The sequence below is a fragment of the Aspergillus aculeatus genome (genome assembly GCF_001890905.1).
Source record: "Aspergillus aculeatus ATCC 16872 unplaced genomic scaffold ASPACscaffold_6, whole genome shotgun sequence".
NCBI lineage: Eukaryota > Fungi > Ascomycota > Eurotiomycetes > Eurotiales > Aspergillaceae > Aspergillus > Aspergillus aculeatus.
Window position 1 is genome coordinate 1,022,777 of NW_017962981.1, and position 20,132 is coordinate 1,042,908.

General features: G+C 55.1%; 8 protein-coding genes across 8 annotated transcripts; 5 read left to right on the forward strand and 3 right to left on the reverse strand.

Moving 5' to 3' along the window:
• Positions 1 to 3,871: 3,871 nt before the first annotated feature.
• ASPACDRAFT_27505 (uncharacterized protein) lies at positions 3,872 to 6,583 on the forward strand (the record flags this gene model as incomplete). Its single annotated transcript, XM_020199498.1, has 1 exon — positions 3,872 to 6,583. One exon carries the CDS (start codon positions 3,872 to 3,874, stop codon positions 6,581 to 6,583), a length of 2,712 nt encoding a protein of 903 aa, XP_020057249.1.
• Positions 6,584 to 7,269: 686 nt separating this feature from the next.
• Positions 7,270 to 8,932, reverse strand: ASPACDRAFT_42411 (CobW family GTP-binding protein; the record flags this gene model as incomplete). The annotated part of the gene is made up of 6 exons (XM_020201096.1): positions 7,270 to 7,626; positions 7,730 to 8,258; positions 8,327 to 8,423; positions 8,538 to 8,549; positions 8,615 to 8,698; positions 8,812 to 8,932. 6 exons carry the CDS (start codon positions 8,930 to 8,932, stop codon positions 7,270 to 7,272), a joined length of 1,200 nt encoding a protein of 399 aa, XP_020057250.1.
• A 341-nt stretch (positions 8,933 to 9,273) lies between these two features.
• On the forward strand, positions 9,274 to 11,146 carry ASPACDRAFT_117517 (Mob1 family protein). The gene is made up of 2 exons (XM_020196066.1): positions 9,274 to 9,628; positions 9,713 to 11,146. Exons 1-2 carry the CDS (start codon positions 9,395 to 9,397, stop codon positions 10,997 to 10,999), a joined length of 1,521 nt encoding a protein of 506 aa, XP_020057251.1. The 5' UTR covers positions 9,274 to 9,394; the 3' UTR covers positions 11,000 to 11,146.
• Positions 11,147 to 11,565: 419 nt separating this feature from the next.
• On the forward strand, positions 11,566 to 12,159 carry ASPACDRAFT_42413 (HIT family protein; the record flags this gene model as incomplete). The annotated part of the gene is made up of 1 exon (XM_020201097.1): positions 11,566 to 12,159. The coding sequence occupies one exon, from the start codon at positions 11,566 to 11,568 to the stop codon at positions 12,157 to 12,159; it is 594 nt and encodes a 197-aa protein (XP_020057252.1).
• A 264-nt stretch (positions 12,160 to 12,423) lies between these two features.
• Positions 12,424 to 13,194, reverse strand: ASPACDRAFT_59729 (HD domain-containing protein; the record flags this gene model as incomplete). The annotated part of the gene is made up of 2 exons (XM_020203480.1): positions 12,424 to 13,073; positions 13,149 to 13,194. 2 exons carry the CDS (start codon positions 13,192 to 13,194, stop codon positions 12,424 to 12,426), a joined length of 696 nt encoding a protein of 231 aa, XP_020057253.1.
• Positions 13,195 to 13,480: 286 nt separating this feature from the next.
• ASPACDRAFT_117519 (uncharacterized protein) lies at positions 13,481 to 15,708 on the forward strand. Its single transcript, XM_020196067.1, has 3 exons — positions 13,481 to 13,698; positions 13,750 to 13,992; positions 14,049 to 15,708. The coding sequence occupies exons 2-3, from the start codon at positions 13,762 to 13,764 to the stop codon at positions 15,597 to 15,599; spliced, it is 1,782 nt and encodes a 593-aa protein (XP_020057254.1). The 5' UTR covers positions 13,481 to 13,698; positions 13,750 to 13,761; the 3' UTR covers positions 15,600 to 15,708.
• ASPACDRAFT_117520 (Rad4 family protein) lies at positions 15,676 to 19,117 on the reverse strand. Its single transcript, XM_020196068.1, has one exon. The coding sequence runs from the start codon at positions 18,987 to 18,989 to the stop codon at positions 15,882 to 15,884; it is 3,108 nt and encodes a 1,035-aa protein (XP_020057255.1). The 5' UTR covers positions 18,990 to 19,117; the 3' UTR covers positions 15,676 to 15,881.
• Positions 19,118 to 19,175: 58 nt separating this feature from the next.
• ASPACDRAFT_117521 (CoA-binding protein) lies at positions 19,176 to 19,941 on the forward strand. The gene is made up of 2 exons (XM_020196069.1): positions 19,176 to 19,398; positions 19,445 to 19,941. The coding sequence occupies exons 1-2, from the start codon at positions 19,302 to 19,304 to the stop codon at positions 19,819 to 19,821; spliced, it is 474 nt and encodes a 157-aa protein (XP_020057256.1). The 5' UTR covers positions 19,176 to 19,301; the 3' UTR covers positions 19,822 to 19,941.
• Positions 19,942 to 20,132: the final 191 nt, after the last annotated feature.

Genomic DNA, 20,132 nt, shown 5'->3' on the forward strand with positions numbered 1-20,132 from the left:
TTCATTTCTGCTTTGTGAATTCCATTATTCGTTAATACTACTGCTCCGTTCATGGAATCTCATCGGGTCGGTTCATGGGGCCGTCTCAGTCCTGATCTATTCCTGCTACTTGTTCTTTATTGACATCAGGCGGGTATGACTTTAGCTATGCACTGGTCATAAAAACGAATAAACAGCTTCTGCATGTACTCAAGGAAGTATGAAAGCATATCATGCACGACAGAACGCGAACGTCGAGCTCTGATTGTAGACCGTGTCATTCGAGGCCTAGAACGAGACGATAATAGCACACAAGGAATCTGAATTAGTTAGCTCCCATTGCTGGCTGGATCGAGCAGTGGATCTATGCTGCCAGCAACTGGAGCCTACACTAGGACTGAAGACTGTCAACCGCACCCCCCGGTAAAAACCCCCCTATGAACAGAGAGAAAGTCCTGAATCGTCTGCTCGTCGACACTTCTCACCACCCAACCTGTATCACATACACCCACCCACCCCAAGCTCAATCAGTAACCCGGCTATCCGAAATCAACGTACAAGCCCATCCGCAGAGTCACCTCCAACACCCCCCTCCCCTTCCCGTTCCGGTTTGTTAACAGCATTCAGCTAGGAGACCTCAAGCCCCTTTCGCCAAAGAAAAAGAGAAAGAGAGAGAAAAAAGAAAAACGCAACGACCCATACGTAGGCAGAAATACGTACAGTTTCCAATCCCATCAATTGGCATTCCACCCAACCTAACCACATGGGGGCCTGGCCTACCCCAGCTTCCCTGGTATTTAGTTAGCTAGCTAGCTGGACTGTGCTGTGCTGTACCTGGGTAGGGAGTGATCACTTGGTGTTGCACCGATGAAGTCATTGTACGGCATGGGGAGGGGGCTACACCGTCTGCTGCTTTCTTCTTTCTCTCAGGAGCGTGAGTGTGGTATTGTCTGTGCTGGGGGTTAGTGTATACGTCCAGCGGCTAGATGAATTGTAGGGTTATACTTGGTTGGTGATTGCAATTGGCTGCTCGTGGTGATACATGGCCTCTTACCAGGTATTCTATGTACAGGTAGTTGATGGAGAATGAAAGCATTAGGACTAGGTAGTAATTCGATAACGGGAGAAAAAACGAATCATGGTCGAGGGGGTCATCACGTAAGTGCTGTCTGTTCTGTACCACTGGAAAACGTTCTATGCAACAGGGAAGCATACATATGCAGGCGAGTAGGAGGGATTTTAGTTGCCTTCATTGGAGGTGCAGTGCTGGGTGATCCGGGATTCTCCGCTTCGAAGGGGGGGAGGGGGCTTATCGGGACGGGGTGAGAGGTTTGATGATGTGAGGCAGGAGGGGAGGGGGCATAGCGTGGCTCGGATCGTTTGGTGGCTTCGGCGTTTCTGGGTTCTGGGTGGAGTGGTGAGTTGGATGATGGGGGGTGTATATGGATTATTATAGAGGGTTACTGTGCTGCGAGGGTAGGCTGTGTTGTCTTTGTATAGAGGGGGAGGTAGATAGGTAAAGGAGGGGCAAGTGGGAGGTGAGTGAGTGACCTGCATAGTTAGTGCTGGACGCTGGACTACTAGGGTACTTGCTTTACTACCGTATCCCTACATACTTCTCCATGGTCATTCAGTTTATACTTACCTATACATTTCAGAAGCATTAAGGTAAATGGATGTAAGCGGGAGGTCCAGTAGGTTATGGAACTGCCCGGGAGCCTGAACTGGAGAAGAGTGATTGGCTGCATTATCCTGGCCGGCGATTGAACGAGGTTTGCAGTTCGGGTTTCTCCTTATCTGAGTGGAAGCTTCACTTTCTATCAAGCAAAAGTCTAAACCAAACCTGAGTGTTAGTGGTTGATGGGGAAGGCAGCATGATCAGTGGTGTTGAAGGGGGGTTCTCTTTATTGTTTCTGTTTCTTGTTTGCTGGCTGTATTTAGGTGACGATGATGACGAGGTATACTCAAGTTGGGAAACCGGCCATTTGAAGTGTAAAGACGAACCATCGTCATTTAACTTTGCCGGGCGATTGGATCCAGGTGTACGGAGTACAGTACAGAGCCATACAGAGAAGCTCTATCTTCTGCCCTGCCAGGTGCATGCCCGCTCCCACCCCCACCCCCCCCACCCCGGGGCGGCTGGTTGTTTGTACAGCGTGGCTGGTTTCCAAGCTGGTCTGCGCGATACGCTCGGGTACCTTGGAAATCCTAGGTGGTGGGTGATATTGCGATATGGTCCGCATCGTTCGTCATTGCGATTAGTCCCGATGGTGTCAACCTGAACCTGAACGTTGTAGTCGGAAATGTGATGGTTGGATATGGGGGGGTGGAGGTGGGAGGGATGGAGGGGGAGGATTGAGTCCGTTCCGGAACAGACAAAAGAAGCCCGGCGGGATGGATGTAAAGAAGAGTATATAGATAGATATATTCTGATCTTGGACGATCGGAGAAATCGGGGCGAGGAACGAGCGAACGGGGACAGGCTTCGAGAAGGAAGTTGGGCTGTGCGTCTGCAGTAGTTCAAGTGCCGTGCGATGGGATGAAGAATTGAGGCTATCGTCGGTTTCTTGCTCCTTGCTCCTTTCTCCCTTCTCTACTTCTCGGTTGAGGCTGCCGTGGATGTTAATTTCTAATTATCAGTCAGGCAGGCACGGTCTGTCAGGCCGTCGTGCATTTTAAGCTGCTCATTGGATCTCAGATTTGTTGCATTTGAGTGAGTTCGGTTTAGTTTGTTAGTTTAGTTTGGTTTGGTTTAATTTACTGAGGACGTATGGTATAGGTAGTAGAGTGACTTCATAGCAAGCAACACAGTAGTAACCAACTAACCTAACTGATAATCGTTCTATGTGATGTTCTATCGCCCTTCCACTTCCTATTTCTTATAGGTGGTGGAATTGTTTCTGTCCTTCTCCATTTCACCTGCAGGCGTCTATCCAATTTAATTATATCGCTTCCAGTCATCCATGCCTCAATTGATTTCAACTGATTTCTCTGTTCCTTTCTCTAGTTCAACCACTCAACCCATTATTCTCCTCTTCTCTTCCTTTCATCTCTTGTTGCAAATCTCAGCCCAACCAGCCTTAGACTGCGCCTGCCGGGCTACAACCGACTAGTCCGTCTTGCTGTTTCGTTTCTCTGTCGCTTCTCCTTCCTCGTCATCCTTTTTTCCCCCTCCCCTTCGTCTTCATTTGTTCCGGGTTTCTCCATACTTGGTGTATCTGATCACATTGTCACCTCCTCTGCCTTTGATTTTCAGTAGCAAAACCTCAACGACAGGAACCAACACCTACGATCACCACCACCACCACCACCACCATCATCATCATCATCATCATCCTCATCATTATCACTACCACCATCGACGACATTGTGTGACCACTCAGTGGGACTGGGCAAAAGCAGCGCCTACCTTAGCCAGCAACCCAAATTCACACCGACTTCTCCAGGGTGATCGTTTTTCGTATTTATCTGTCATTTCTACTACCGGTACTTTATTTGATTCATTCATATGATTCATAGCTACATGGAAAATTTTTCTATAACTCCTCCATTCCGTTCCATAAATCAGGTTCCCTGCAGTCCATTGGTGTTTTTTCTTCCTTCAACCGCACTGTGACATTCTGGTGGTCTTTTGCTTTTTGGCCCCTGGTTTCTTTTCTTAACCCTCTGTGCCCTGCCACCCACCGAACCACCGTCGGTTATTATTTTTTTCCCTTTCCTCTTCTCCGTATCCGCTCTAATTTGTTGACTCATTGCCCGTGCATAATCTGAGAGTGTGGTCGAGAACAACGGTCACAGATCCTGTCGGCAATTCTTATGGACAATACGGTCCCAACCCCTCGGGTGTCTCAGTTGTTCTCTGTACGACCGGTGAGCGACCGTGCCGTGCCGGATGGCTGTCTCGATTGCAGACAGTTCCTGTAGTCCGATGATGAGTTCGTTGGGATTGTTGTTGGAAGAAAGGGCCGACCCTCCACGTCCCAAGCAGAGTATGTGGCATCGCCTGGGTCTACGGCGATGGCTGGGCCGCGATGATCGAGACCTTTCGTCCCAATCTTCCCCCGCAGGCAACAATAATGGGTCCCCCACTGCGAAACAACCCAATTCACCGGCCGCCCACAATAGTCATTCTCATCACCACCACAACCACTCCCAAAACAACAACCATGACGCAAAGTCCTCCCCCCCTCGTCCAAGCAGGCCCCACGATAATCTCACTCGTCGGTTGTCCCGCAAGGTTGGTGTGGGATTGCCTCGGGCAACAACATTCAAACGACAGAATTCCGAGCGACGCGACCGGCTGTCCCCAACTGAACTTGAACCCCGTCGGACAGTGTCCGCCGACCGACGTCGTCCCCTGAGTTCTCAGTCCCAGAGAACTACTCGATCCCCACCGCCCACCCTGGACCCCAGATTGTCCGCTCCCGAGGTTCAGTGGCGCGAAGACCCGAACGAGCCCACGGTTGACCCCCCGAGCGAGACGAATGAGGATAACGAGATCCGCTCGGAATGGAACCCCTACCCTGACATGACCGATGTTCCCGAGGAGCCACCAACCGAGACTCTCGAGATGGAGCTGGAAAAGCGTTGGATTCTGAACTTGAGCATGCACTTTCGGGATCGCTCTGAAAGAGAAAAGTTTTTCGTTACTTATGCAGAGACGCCTAACCGTTGGCGGAGAGTCACCATATCCTGCGACTATCGCGGTGCGCCGCTCGATTCCCTGGAGCAGGACCTCCGAGAGCTACGCTACCAACGCGACAAGTGTGCACGTATCTACGAATCTCTCCGCGAATCATTGCCAGAGATACAATTCTATGACACAGTTACCAACCTGAAATTGGAAACTCGAGACGGTCGGCTGCATGTGCACGTCACCGAGGATGTTAACGAGATAATACCCTACCCGCCAGTTTCTTGTATTGGACACTTACCAGAAGCACGACTAGTTCGCGAAAACCAATTGCATTTCGAGTCACATTTGTCGGGATTCGTTTACAATGTGCAGCTGGATGGCAGGACATTCATCAAAAAGGAGATTCCTGGCCCCGACACGGTAGACGAATTTCTGTACGAGATCAACGCCCTTCATGCCTTGCAGGGAATCCCAGATGTCGTCCAGGTGGAGGGAGTCGTGGTTGATGATGACGAAGAGACTGTAAAAGGATTGCTAATTGGTTTCGCCGAGAAGGGTGCGTTGGTCGACCTTTTATATGAGAACCGGGGTACGATATCCTGGGAACGCCGGGAGCGCTGGGCACGACAGATTGTGCGTGGACTGTGCGAGATTCATGAAGCTGGCTACGTGCAGGGGGACTTCACTCTGTCAAACATTGTGGTGGATGCTGACGACAACGCCAAGATCATTGATATCAATCGCCGGGGTTGCCCAGTGGGGTGGGAGCCCCCCGAGATCGCCGCCAAGATCGAGAGTAACCAGCGGATATCCATGTATATTGGGGTAAAGACCGATATCTTCCAGTTGGGAATGACTCTATGGGCCTTGGCCATGGAGGAGGATGAGCCGGAGCGTCAGCCACGGCCTCTGATGCTAGGCGAAGATGTGAATGTGCCTGACTACTACCGCAGGCTAGTCTCGATCTGCCTGAGCTCCGTTCCTCGGCATCGACTATCAGCAAAAGAACTACTGGGACTATTTCCACGCGAGCGAGGAGCGATGGCCGCGACTGTTTCCCGCATGCCTCCCACGCACACTGGTCTTGGTGTAGCGTTGCACAATAGCACTCTGCCGATGTACGACGTCCGAGCGACATTTCTCTCTCAACAGCGTCCCCCGATGGATAGCGGCAGCTATATCTCTGACGGTCGCACGAATTTGCAGAATGCAAGCGACCGGTTTGGCCCTTCTCCTGGTAGCGAGCAGGACGCCGAGCATAGAAATTGGGAGCAGTCTTCTTTACACGAGAACATGACTGCTGAGAGTAGCCCAGCACCATTAGAGCATCGGAGGTCAAGTGGATATGCATATTCAGGTTCAACTGCAGCAGGAATTTTGAACCCACCGACCTTCGAGAACGGCCAAGAGTCGTATGGTACTACTCTTCGAGGACTCGATGAGAACGACTTGGGCCTCGATCCAGGAATTGACGGATGCTATCGCAAGTACACTATAGACCATGCAGATGATGTGCCTTTGAATACGGCTCACCTGTTTCGTGAACTCGATGAGGTTGATTGTAACTCGGCCTACTCGCTGAAGCCTCATTCAGTAAACACCTTGTCTGAGAACGGGAGGCTGCAGGAATCTCCGATCTCGTCGGCTGCCACGCAGTCGACTGATCTGTATCCGGCCCCATTGGCAGATCTCGGACATGCTCTCATGGACGACCCAGATTGGTCCGTACAAGAATCGTCGCGTTCAGTTTCTTCACTCATGCATTCGATTCTACCTATCAACCCCGCGATCAGCTCCCGCGAGGCCAAGAAGTTGGATGCTGAGACTGACCAATATTCCCCCATCAGCATTCGTTCCGCCCTGGGATATGCCCCTCGCCAGAGCCTACACGAACCCACCAATTACTTATGTGACTCTCATTTACCGATCAACCCAGCACTCGAAGAAGAGACATCGGCGTGTGTATGAGACGTAACCGGCGAATTGCATCTAGAAAAGTCCTTCACAGGAAAGACAGGAGTTGTTTCCAGTCATGTTTGTGGGTCTCAGATGTGAGACCCAACAGTGCGCGATACCCCTAGCGATTTTGCACTGTACATTTACCTTGATTGAAAGCAATCTTTCGATATTTGCTCTTTTTTTTCTTTTCAGCGGGCACATGGCGCAATGGAGTTGCCACGTTATTCTCGGCTAGCCTGATCTGTTGAAGGTTTTTATACCGCTTGATCGGTGGAGATCTCTTTGAATTCGCCCAGCTTCTCTTTTTATCATGGGATACTTCTCTACCAGATACGACAGAACTTTCCAGCAGCTTCAGAATCTTGGGTGGCGTTTGGTGTTTCGTCTTACCATTTCTTTTCATGACTAACGACCAGACGGCTGACTATGATTTTGGGTTTACTTTCTCTGCGCCAGTTCAGGCCGTTTATGTATAGTGGTTGTCCGTAACCTTCCAGTAACAACTGTATTATTTCGAAAATGAATTTAGTGGTGTTGTTCTTTCTTAGGTTTCGTGGTATCGTTCCCTCATCTGTTCCTCTGGACTTGAGTCCTGAGCTTTCTCCAATGCGTCTAGCCAGTGCCCGTTCGACACGAACTCTGTTATCCGAAGCTGCTCTCACAGGCATCACATTATGACCTAATCATCTCTGCCCTTATTTCAGGTCCCGCTTAAGATATTCCTCGAAATTGCGCTGCCATGGAAGCGCATCTGCCCCGAGTCCCCGCCCGATCAGCACAATCTTGCACTGCGTCTTGGTGTCCTCTGCAGGCTCGGCATCCCGGATCTCAAACACGTCCCGCACGGCCTGGATGATCCGGGTCGTTCCATCCTCGATCGCAAGGATGCCCTTCAACCGATGAATATCAAAGTCCATCTTGGTGGTTGGCGCTTCTCGCCCAGCGACACCCGGGAGCTTCGAGTCCCACAGTACCGAGCGCAACCACTCATCGACGAGAGGTACTTGCGCCGGGGTGATTCGGGGGGTTGTAAGTGCGATGGTGGAAATCGCCTTCACCATTCAACGACAACAAGAAGCATAAGTCAGTTCATTCCTTTAGTCTCCTTGATCAAATAGTTCAAGGAGAAACGAAGAGGGGGGCAGGAAAACTGACCGGATCGATATGACTGTGCCCCTTCTGCGCGAAATCGACCGCCCCATCGTCGAGGTGGTCGTACGCGTGCAGATCCAGCACCACGCCCTCGATCCGCGGCGTCTGGCTGTGGTCCGTGACGTGGATGCGGGCGGCGCTGTTGATGGCAACGATGCGGTCGCGGACGCGCGCGAGTTCCTGGCTCGTGACCAGGTCGGCTTTGTTGAGGATGATCACGTCCGCGTGGGAGATTTGCATGTGCGCCATTGAGAGGATGGGGGAATTGGCGGGGTGGTCGTGTTTTTGACTGGTGCTGGTGTGGCTGGACACCGTCTCCTCCGGGGTCGGCTCGTCTAGTAGATGCAAAATGTTCTTCGCGTCGACCAGGGTGACGATCCCGTCGAGGTAGATGCTGCTGCCTAGGTTGTCGTCGACCCAGAAGATCGGGGCGATGTTGCCGGGGTCGGCGAGGCCGGTGGTCTCCAGGAGGATGTAGTCGAAGGTGCCTCGGCGGGCCATAAGGGATTCGATGGCCATTACGCCTGAGTCTCTTTTTGGGGGTTAATATCTTGGTTTGGGTGGGAGGGAAGGCTGGGATGGATGGGGATGGATGCTCACTTTACTGAGCAACAGATGCAGCCATTCCCCACTTCCATCCATTCGGTCACCTCTTGACCATCTTGATTGACTGTGAGGGGCTTTTCGATATCGGTGGCTTTTTTTTGGGCGGTGGATCAGCCGAAGAGGTCAATGCCAATGCCCAAAGCAACAGATCTGATGTGATGTAGCACATGATCTTTCTTTCCAAGAGCAAGATCTTAAAACTTACAATCTCCGAATTCTACTTGAGCTTAGTATATATTTTCTGAGCGTGTCTAAAGCTAAGAACTAAGAGACAAAACTGACCATTCATGATCACGGCGATCTTCTTGCCATGCTTCTCGGTAAGGATGTAGTTCAGGAGGGTGGTTTTGCCGGCTCCGAGGTAGCCTTGATGATTTGATGACACAGAAATCAGAATCTACGGGTCTCTATCTTTGCGTTTGTCCCTACTACTCTAGAAAAGTAGAGGTACATAACGGATTGCGGCGCGCGCATCATACCAGTCACAAGCGTGATAGGCACGCGGGCTTGAGCCTCCGGGGTGTCCTCTGACGTCGATGGCGCGGACTCTGGCAGCTGGGATACATCCACTAACTGGGGAGGGGTGTCATCTTCGTCCATGTTGTGGGGTCAAAGGTGTTGTTGTAGGTGTTGGTCTTTGCGGAGGTATAAAAAATGGATTTAGATAAAGTATGTATATATGTAGTAGTAGTAGTAGCAGTAGTAGCAGTAGTAGTAGAAGAAAAGCCGGGGATGAATGGCTCCGGGAATGACGTTTTCCCCCATAAGGCAGGGCCCTAGGGCTTAGGGCACAAGGCGGTCTAATGGGCGGTGATGACCGACCGGCGGCTGGAACTTTCTTTCCCGCGCGGCATCTTATCTACTAAGTCTTAGCGGCTTGTTTTATCGACCCCCGTCGGACCTTGCAGTGCTGTCGTCTCGTCTACCTAATCTTCTTTCCTCCCCCCCCCCAGCTGGCTGGAATACTACTCCCTCATTCGCTTACTTTCTAAACCACTCCATTCCTTCTCATTCCCAGACCAGTCTTTTTCCAAATTCACTCCTTTCTCTTTCTGACCCGTCATGGCTACTGCGGGAGTTTCGCAAGCCAGCTCCCCACGTTTACCCAGTCCGCCCCCGTTCACTGAGGTGCAGATCGGGCCCAAATCACCCTCGGTCGGCGAGTCCTTCGACTCCGAGACTGAGCAATTGCTGGGCGCTTCGCAAACCGCCGAGGATGGTTCAACTCGCCGCATTCGCCCGGGCACTAGAGCCATCGATATGGCCTTTGGTCCGCCGTTGATCCCTCTTTCACAGGTATGGAATGAGTTTTGCAACCTGGGCTTGGTCGCGAGACTGCTTATGTTCCCTCCTGCTGACCCCCAGCCTCCCTTTGCCTAGCTCGACTCCCCCTTCCAACTTCAGGAACACCTCAAGGCCCTGTATAACCACTTCACGCGACCCGAGGGCTCCGATACCATTATTCCCATCAGCCGCGATGTTGCGATCCAGCTGGCGGAGCCCCCGGAGGGCGTCGACCGCTCGCTCTGGCTGTACGAACTCTGCCGCTTCCTGACGATGAAAGTCAACAACCTCATCGTCGCCTTTTTTGCCGACTCCCCCCCTTGCTCCGCGCAGACCTGCCCGGAAATGCGGGCCTCCGAGTGGCAGTATCTCTGCGCCGTCCACGATCCGCCCAAGGCCTGCTGCGCCATCGACTACTGCTGCCACACCCTCGACTGGGCGACCAACATCCTCACCTCGCCCAAATACTTCCCCAGTCGCCTGACGCTGGGCGCGGAGGGCGGCGGCGGCGCCCAGGCGAGCATGCGGCACCTGACGAACATCTTCCGCCGGCTGTACCGCATCTTCGCGCATGCGTGGTTCCAGCATCGGGAGGTGTTCTGGCAGGTCGAGGGTCACGATGGACTCTATATCTTCTTCAAGACCGTTTGCGACATATACAGTCTGATTCCAGAGGATAATTACACGGTGCCGGCCGAGGCGGAGGGGTTGGATACTGTTCAGCAGCAGCAGCCGGCGGTAGCGGCAGCGGCGGGGGCGACGACGGGGTTGGAGCATGGGGATGGACGGAGGGTGACGATCTTGCGGAAGGAGAACGAGCCGTTCCCTGTCAGTATGGAGCCCGTGTCGATCAGCACGGGCGCCACCACGAGGCGCCACAAGGGTAGCTCGTCGATCAGCTCCGGGGTGACGACCATCAATGAGAGTGCTGAGGATGATGAGCAGCCGAAGCAGCAGGCTGTGGCCGCCGCTACTGCTGCAGTGGCCGCCGCTGCCGCTGCTGCCGGTGGCCAGAGCAAGCCGCAACCGGCACCGCAGGCTACTGATGAGCCCAAGCAGGTTGCTGAGCAAACGTCACCCGGTAGCCCTGCATCGCAGGTGACTGTTGCAGAGGTACACGCGGAGGAACCGGAGCCCGCACCACAAACCGAGTCCGAGACTGAGCTCGAGCCCAAGCCCGAGAGCAAGGCCGAGAAGAACGCTGAAGCTGCGGGGGAAGCTGCGGAGGAAGCTGCGGAGGAGGAGCAGCCGAAGGAGGACGAAGCAGAGGCGAAGAATGGCGCGGAAGAAGTTCCAATGGAGGAACCCTCGACAGAGGAACCGACAGCAGCTGACGAGTCATCTACTGAGACCACGGAGGCTGAGCCGGCGCAGAAGGAGTAAAGTACGGCAGCGCGCTTGTTTCCGATTTTATGTGATGCCTTGTGTCTATACCACGATTTGTAATTTGTGTCATTTTGGATCCGAGGGAGATGGGAAAGCGATGTAATATACGAACTCGAGCAAGAATTAATGATACCCTAATGGTGTTGTATTTGTTGAGTCCGGCGAGTAGAGTAGAAGTATAGGTGAAGGTGGTGTAAACTCCGGCTAAGTCCGGCGACGGAGCTGTTTTTTTTAAACTAGTCAGAGCTATGACGATCGGTCTCCACTGAGTTGTTCCTACGTTGACCCTGCGCTGCGATTCTTCAATCAACATCAACATCTACGAGCTCTACATACCTACCACCCTCTCCCTACCAGACTTTCTCAAATCAAACAGACCATAAACCCAAATGCCAATCGATCCCCCACCTAACCCATCCCCCACCTCCACCTCCACCGCACCACAACCACAACCACAACCACAACCACAACCACAACCACAACCACAACCACAACAACCAACAATGCGCCCCCCAACCCCAACGTCAGCAACAGCAACAGCTGCAGCAGCAATAGCAACCAAGATGTCCACCGCAATCCTCAAAGCGAGCCCTATTTACTTCGGCCCCTTCCCCGTCACCACCCAGGTTTTCCACCTGACGCGCTACTCCTACGCCCTCGTCAACCTCAAGCCCATCCTGCCGGGCCACGTCCTCATCTCGCCACGCCGCGTCGTGCCCCGCGTCGCCGACCTCACGCCCACCGAGACCTCGGATCTGTTCCTGACCGTCCGCCGCGTCGCCCGCATGGTCGAGCGCGTGTACGGCGCCTCGAGCCTCAACATCGCCATCCAGGATGGCGTGGACGCCGGCCAGAGCGTGCCCCATGTGCATGCGCATGTGATCCCAAGGCGAGCCCGGGATCTGGAGGCCAGGGGCGGCGTGGATGCGGTTTATGAGTTGTTGGAGGGCGAGGAGGGGGATTTGAACCGGATTCTGGAGGGGAGATTGGAGGAAAGGGAGGGGGAGGGGGAGGGAAAAGGGGAGAATGGTGAAAGGAGGAGGAAGTTTCCTAAGGTGGATAATGAGGATAGACATCCTAGGAGTTTGGAGGAGATGGAAACTGAGGCTAGGTTTTTGATGGAGGAGATGGAGAAGGAGAAGGAGGGGGATGAGTGATTTTCCCCCTCTGCTGAGGGGAAGGGGAGGGGGGATTGTATATACAGTATACTGTGGTATAGAGAGTGCAGTATGTGCACTGCTGTAGTAGAGGCTATGATTGATTCTTCATTCATGCTAGTCTATAAACTTCAACGGTAACGAATTTCTATCCGAAATTTCATGGTTCATGGTTCATGCTTTCCCATCGTGATCGCGGTTCCTAACGCCCCCCTCCCAAAACAACAACGCCGGAGAATATGTCATTGCACCATCATTTTCGCTTCATGCCGCCGACGACCCGTTGGTAGATGTGGCAGCCTTCTTCCCAGCCCAAAACGCCTCCCGCTCCTGCATCACCGTCGCCGCCCACTCCTTCACCTCGGGCAACTGGATCCGGCCCGCCACATGGCAGAACTCCGTCAGATCCACGCCGCTGGCGCGCTCGTACTCGACCATCTGCAGCAGCAGCTCCATCTTGTCGACGTCGTGCACGAACTGCGCCTCCAGCGTCTCGTTGGCCTCGTACTCGTGGAACACGGCCAGAATCTCCTGCCCTGTGGAGGGCCCGTTGCCCGGCACCCCCGCCAGCAGCGTGCCGGCGATGTAGTCCATTACGTCCGCCTCGCGCCGCGCCTTCTCCGTCTTGTCGACCTTGTCCACCGGCGTGATGTCCCCCACCAGCGACTCGGCCATGTCGTGGATCAGCGCCATCTTCATGCAGTGCGCCAGGTTAAGCCGCGGCGCCAGCGTCGCGGGTGCCAGCATCGTCATGATCGACATCCGGTACATGTGGTCCGAGATCGATTCGCCGGAGTTGATGCCGAACCGGCGCCAGCCTTCGCGCTTGGTGGTCTTCAGGCGCTCGAGGAGGTGGAAGAACGGGATCGGCGTGCTGGCGTTTTCTTCGGGCGGGTGGGGGAGGGTTGCGAGGACTGTTTGGGGTTCAGTTAGTTGGGTTTGTTTTGTTTTGAGCGTCGTGATGTGGGTTTTTTGTGCCTGAAACTTACCGGACTGGGTGGTCCAGAGGGCGTTGGTGGGGGTCTCGGAACCCATTTTGAGAGCGGGGATGAGTGCTTTGCTTGGAGAGGGAGGATGTGGCCAGGTGAATGTTCTAGGGTATATGATTAGACCCAGGAGGAAAGAGGATGAAGAAGAGGAAGTGGGGAAGAAGAGGAAAGGATTGCAAATCGCAAGATCGAGAATGGAAGAGAAACGCAAACGCGGGGAGAAAAAGCGGTGTTTACCTGATTGGGTTTGGCTTCGGATGGTCCACCGATCGGGGAGGAGGAGACAATAAGCTGAGCTGAGCTGAGTTGCCTTTTATTCAGCATCAATATGCTTCCAATTCAATCCCTACGGAGCCCTCCCCGTTGTGGCAGCAGCAATTGGAGCCCATCCTGATCAGCTGGACAGGTCTCATCGTGGGGTCACTGCCAAGACCTACCCATTTGCTCGTTTGGGCTCTTTGTTGACTTTAGTTGACGCCTCATATTCCCGGGTTGGCTCTTCCTCCTCCGTTATTCGAGTGACTTTCTTTTCCATCTACCGTGCACCCTGGTACGTTGTTTGTCTTCTGACTCTCTCACTGTCAGAAATTAAGATCTCCAGATGTAATTCATCATGCAAGCCCGAACGCCCCGTCCCAGAACCCCGAACTGGTCCCCCCCGCCGCCCCTCGTCGTGTTTGTCCGCAACCTCCGGCTGCTCCAGCTGGATACGCACCGTGACTGGCCCAACATCACCCTCCGATCGCTGGCCGATACCTCGCAGAACCAGCGCCAGCGCCTCAAGCTCGTCGAATGGGCGCTCTACCAGCTGGTCACCATCTGGGATCCCGACACCGCGCGCGATGTACGTCGTCGCTCTCCTGTGACATAACATACATCCCCGACTGATCAATGGCCTAGAAACTCCGCCCCTTCTTCCCTCCGCTCGAGCCGCTGCAGTCCGTCAATCTGCGCGCCGCCTTGTTCCGCGTGCTATCCGAGTTGAAGAAGCAAGGTGACCTGGGCAGGGAAATAATCCTTCGGAAGTCAATGCTGGACGATTGTAGAGGCGAGAAATTCGACGAGCTCCTTGCCTCATTCTCCACAGCCGTCTTACGGAAAACGCTGGCTGCTTCATCGGACTCCAGACTTCAGAATGTGGCTGCCAATCTGTCAATGGCGCAGGGCCTCACCCTACAGGAGTATCGGCTGATGCTGCCTTTGATTATTGCACACCGGGCCTCCCTGAACCATATCGGCAGCGACTACGATCAAGCGCGAGATGCACAGGCGAGGTTCTCTCAGCTGCTGGACCTTAAACAACGACAGCTGGTTGAGCGTTCGACTGAGCAGCCGCCACCGATATCTGGTGATGACGTCGACTTCGATGCGTTGGCTGGCGAACTCAAAGCCAATTGGCATGGCCGCGAGCAATGGGTTGATACACTGCTTCATTCGGGCGCACAGAGCACCAGTGATAGCTTCCTGGATCTCCCCTTCGAGTCCGCCTGGGCAAAAGCAAAGGAGTCGAGCGTCGACGACCTGACCGCGAACACTAGGCCGGATCTGCTGGTCGACCTGGAGTCACGAGTCGTTCGTCAGCGCGCCCGCGTGCAGCGCTGGCGTCAATACAGCGCTGATATACGGAAACATGATCGCGTAGACTCAACGAGCTCCCAGAAATCACAGCCTTCGGTGGTGTTTCGTGATCATAAAGCATTGACCGTCGCGAGTATCTCCCGGGCCATCCGAGAGCCGGTGGAAAGGGCCTCCTTGAAGGCCGAAGACCGAGCCCTTCTGTTCTCCATGACAGAAGCCATCGCGCGCATCAATGGTCGGCCATCCACACATCGTCGGCACGTCAGCGAATCGAGACAGTTGCGCGAATTGCCTGTCATTGTTCCCTCCGCACCGGCCGAGGAAAGCACACCGGCTGAAGAGAGCAACACACCGTCGCCTGTCGACCAAGAGCAACCTGCTCAACCTACCACAATCAAGAAAGAGAACATTCCACCAACCCAGATAGAGGACCATCATGGCTCCGCTTTAGACGAGAAAGACCCCGAGCCCGACACGAACACAAGCAACAGATTTACCCTTGTTGAACGAACCCGCAAATCGATGTCTCTAGTCCCCCCACCTACACACACCAAGCCTCGGGAACGATTCCGATCACATCGACCTCGACCCTCATTCCCTGTCAACCAATTCGAGACGCCTCGCAAAAAACAATCATCCCCCAGCCGGGCCTCCACCCCGCGCGATGAACTGTTCAACGAGGAAGCGGACTACGCCAGTGTGTTCAAGTCCCGGCCGCGCATCGCGCATAGTCCCATCGCGTCGCCGGCGGTGCATATCAGCCCGATCGGGGACTTCGACTTGGACGGCACTGGTGGTGGCGAGATAGATGTGGATGAGTTCGAGAGAGTATACCTTGATCAGACGCCGCTGGTCTCCAGACGAAGATTATGATGACGATGCGTGATAGACCGTATATGAGCCATGCTTACGTTGATAGTTATACCCATGACAGATATAGTAGAAAACAGACCCATACATCATAATATAATACATGTTTCGCATTTCACATCCTCCCAGTGTACACCATACACCATACACTATTATTCTACATGATCTGATTAATGTTTCTAATACAACAACGCCACTGATCAAAACATACACCGAAAGCGCCTGGGCTGTAAGCAAGCAAGCAAACAAGCAAGCAAGCAAGCAAGCAAGCAAGCAGGCAGGCCATCATTTCCCTCTTGCTCTACCTCTACCTCTGCCCCCGCCCCTGCCTCTCCCCCCACCACGCGTGCGTCTGCGTGTCGGCGGCGGTTTATACTCGGCTACGAACTCCTCATCCTCGTCTTCCGAGTCGGGAATCTCGTCCGGAGGAGGAGACAGTTCCTCGTCGGAGCTGGAGGAGCTGAGCGAGATGGCGTCTGCTTGGGATTTACCGGAGCCGGCGCCGGCGCCGGTCCCGGTCATCTCCTCGTCGCTATCGCTGGGAGCAGTCGCGGGTGTATCGTCATCATCAGTATCAGCAGCAATAGCTGGAGGCGGGGTAGCCCGTTTGCGGCGTTGATGGACGATGACCAGCTTTTCGTTGTCGTCGTTGTCGTCTTCGTCATTGGCTTCGCCTTCTTGGTCGGGGAGGAGGAAGCCTCCGCCGCGATCTGCCTCCTCGTCCTCGCCAGGAAGTAAGAAGCCTCCGCCGCGATCTGCCTCCTCGTCCTCGTCAGGAAGTAAGAACCCGCCACCATCACCAGCTTCAAACCCCGGCATCCCCCGGACACCCCCAGAACCCCCCTCATCCGCCCTCCCCGCAGCAGCCCCCGCCACCTGCCTCGTAAACGGATTCCTCTCCTCCTTCTCCAGATCGCCCTCCTCCCCCTCATCCTCACCCCCATACTCCTCCCTCACGCGCTGGGCAATCCTCAACCCGAACAGAAACTTCCGCCAAGTCTGCAAGATCCTGGCCTCCGCCTTGCGGGCCTCCTTCTTCCGTTTCTCCGCCTCCTCCACCCGCCACGCATCCTTAACGAGCTCCTCATTCTCCACCGCGACAACCACCCCCTGAATAACGGGGACCGCCATCTTCGACCCGAACTCAAACCCCGTGACGGCCTCCGCATAATCGATCCCTAACTTCTTACAGATGCGCACCGTCCCCGGCCAGGGGACGTGACACGCACCCTGGGGCACCATACTCGGGACGAAGCAGTCGATATTCCCGTAGTCGTTCTTGGGGATGACGCCGTCGACGATGGGCGGGGGGATGATATACTCCGTCTGGTACTTGGCGTACAGTCCCTGCTTGGGCTTCTGACCGGTCTCGCGCTCGTACTCGTCCACCTCGCGCTTGCGGAGCAGGGTGACGGCGCGGATAGGCACGTGTTTCAGAGGGGTTTGGCCCGGTAGGATCTGCCGGCCTTCCTTGTGCCAGCTCTCCGCGGATTGGCATTTCACGACGTCGGCGCGGCGGTAGACCAGTTCGGTTTTGGCTTTGGGTCCTTTTCCGGATGTGAAGGTGCGGACGTGTTGGGCCCCCGGTTGGAGGGCTTCTTCGCGCCGGAGGAAGCGTTCTAACACGAATTCGGGGGAGGTGCGTAGGCTTTGGAGGGTGTCGGCGGGTTTGTCACTGGTGGGAAGGTTTTTGCGTTCGGGTTGGTTGGGGAGGAGCGTGGTGCTGTTTTCTAGGGTGTCGAGGGCTGTCTCGTGCTTCGGGGAGCGTTCGTAGATGCGCAGGACGACGCGCGACCAGTCGTAGGTGATTACGGTTGGGGTTGCGGTGCGGCTGCGTTTGTTTTGCGGCTGGATGGTGATCTTCTCGACGGGGATGCGGAAGCCTTTGGTTTTGCCGGGCCAGGTCCGTCGTCGGAGGTACCGCGTCGTCACGTCCTTGGCTGTCTTGTCGGAGGAATACGCGATCACGTAGCAGATCACTTGCTTGGCCTTCTCGGCTTTGGCGCCCCGCGGTTCGAAGGCCGCCTGCAGCTCTGGGGTGGTGGCCACGGCGTTGGGGAGGACGAGCGCGTCTACCGGGATGATCTCGTGCGTAATCGGCGAGGCCGCTTCGGTCCAGTAGATCGGGAATGGGAGGTCTTTGTCGTAACCCTTGGGGTTTTTGCTGTTGCGGTTGCTGTTGCTGCTGCGCGATGGCGGTTTGGTCTCGGCGTCGCTGCTGCTGTCGGATTCCAGGCCGACGACCTCGTCCGTATCGGCCGCTGCAGTCGATGCGTCGGTCGTCGGCTCGGTGTCGGCCGGCTTGGTCGGTTGCTGCTTGGGGGTGTAGGTCTCGGCTTTGGTCCAGCCAAACCCCAGCGGTTGCAGACTGGCCACCAGTCGGGCTTCGATGCCGAGGGCGCGGAGCAGCGCCGTGAAGAGCTGCGCGCCCAGATCGCGCGAGCCCTGCATGCGCTCGGCCGCCTGGCGGAACTCGTCGAGGTCCGCAATCCGCTCCCCGTGGACGGCGGGATCGTGGTCGTCTTTCCGGAGGGAGGCGATTTGTGCTTCCAGCTGCGCCATCGGTCGATACCCCTGCTTGCGGAGGCCTGGCGCGGTGATCGTGAACTGCTTCTTCCAGTAGGCGGCCAGGACCTTGAGCAGTGGGATGATCGGGTCCCCGCGACTCATGTCGGGCTGTCCTGCCTCCAACCGCTCGGAGCCCTCGGTCCAGTCCCGCTCAGACGGACGACTCTGTTTTTGCTTGCCCTTGCCCTTGCCCTTGCGGGTTGGTTTCTTTTCCGGCGGCTTCTGCTCTGGCAGCTCCAGCCCCGACGAGACACGCCATTTCTTGACTTCCTTGTGCAGGGCAGGTGGGAGTTTCCGCCGGAGGATCTCGTGGAGTTTCGGGTCGTTGGCCCAGGCGTTGCGCAGAGCGTTGTGGTAGAGCAGGAAGCGCACGTGCAGGCAGTGGGTGGTGATGCGGATCTGGCGCTCGATCTTGGAGGGGGCCTTCTTGCCCTCGACGATGTCGGCCAGGTGGACTTCGTTCTTGTCGAGGGTCAATTCGAGGTCCTGGTGTTGGTGGTGATGGTGAGGAGCGAGGATCGAGGGTGTCAGTGGCGTGGCGGCCCCGGCGCTGGCGCTGGCGCTGGCGGTGCCGGACTCGAACGCATCCTCCCAGTCGACCTCCTCCTCGGACTCGCTGTCCTCGTCTGAATCTTCATTGGTTGTACCTGGGTTTGGAGTGTCTTGTAAGTCGTCAGGGGCGTCGCTTAATGACGAGTCGCTGGAGGAGGAGTCGGTGTCGTCGTCGAGTACGGCGGCGGCGGCGACGGCGGGCGTCGCATTATGACGTTTGGGCGCGGGCGGATCCTCGTCGGAGACACGCTTGCGCGAGACGAAGGGGGGCATGCACGCAACTGATCGGGATTACTTGGAAGGATTAGCCGGAGAAGAGAAGGGTGTATTGTATGAGTTGGATTGGAGTTGAATGGATGGTAAAGGAAGGGAAGGAGTGGTGTTGTAGATGTAACGAAGGCGGAACAAAGAGCGACGAGCAGAAACGATGAGGAAATGATTTCCCCTCATCGGCTTTCCTCTTTCTCCACTTCTTCCCCAGACTGTTCTTATCACCTTCGCATCGTCAATCAGATTATCCCTCACAATATCTGAAACTTGATTTCATTCTGTACTGAAGGCTCTACCAACTACGGCCTATTCACAATGTCTGCTACGATGGAAGCCGTCAAAGTGTTCTTCAGCTCGCCGCGCTTCGCCGTGGCTGGCGCGAGCAATGACCCGGCCAAATTCGGCCATCGCAGTATGCTCGATCCTGCTCGATAAGAACCCATATCTGACGCAATTAGTTCTGGCGTGGTACTACCACCATTCACTCCCTGTTACGCCCCTCAACCCGCGCGCTTCCTCCATCCAACTGCACTCGACAAGTCTACCGACGGTTGCCTCGGTGCGCGACTTGCCCGCTCCGACCGAGACGTCACTGTCGGTGGTGACTCCCCCCGCCGTGACTCTCGCTCTCCTTCGCGAAGCTTATGCGGTTGGCATCCCGGCTGTCTTCCTGCAGCCCGGCACTTACGACCAGGCCGTGCTGGACTATCTGGAGGGACATTTTGCGGCGGCGGTGGTGGGCGCGGGAGGCCGAGGCTCGGAGGGTTGGTGTGTCTTGGTCGATGGCGAGGATGGCTTGCGCGCTGCAGGTAGAGAGTGGAAGAGTCAGCTGTAGTGATGAACCATCTGAGTCTCATATTTACTTCCTCGATTTCTTGTAGTGTGTTCAGTAAATGAAAGATTAATCGGGAAGTCATGAAGAAAGCAGAAAAACAAGGTAAAGAGGAGGTTGGGGTGTAAACGGAAAGCAAAGCATCAACATCAAACGGGGAAAAATGAGGTATTGTTGGGGTGACTTTCTTTCACCTCCGTTTCCCCGTTCTTTTTTCCTTCCTTTCTTCTTCTTCTTCCTCCTCACTTCCTCTCTCTCTCTGTCACTTTTCCATTCCCCGTCAACTCCACCCATTTGCATCTGCATCAACATCG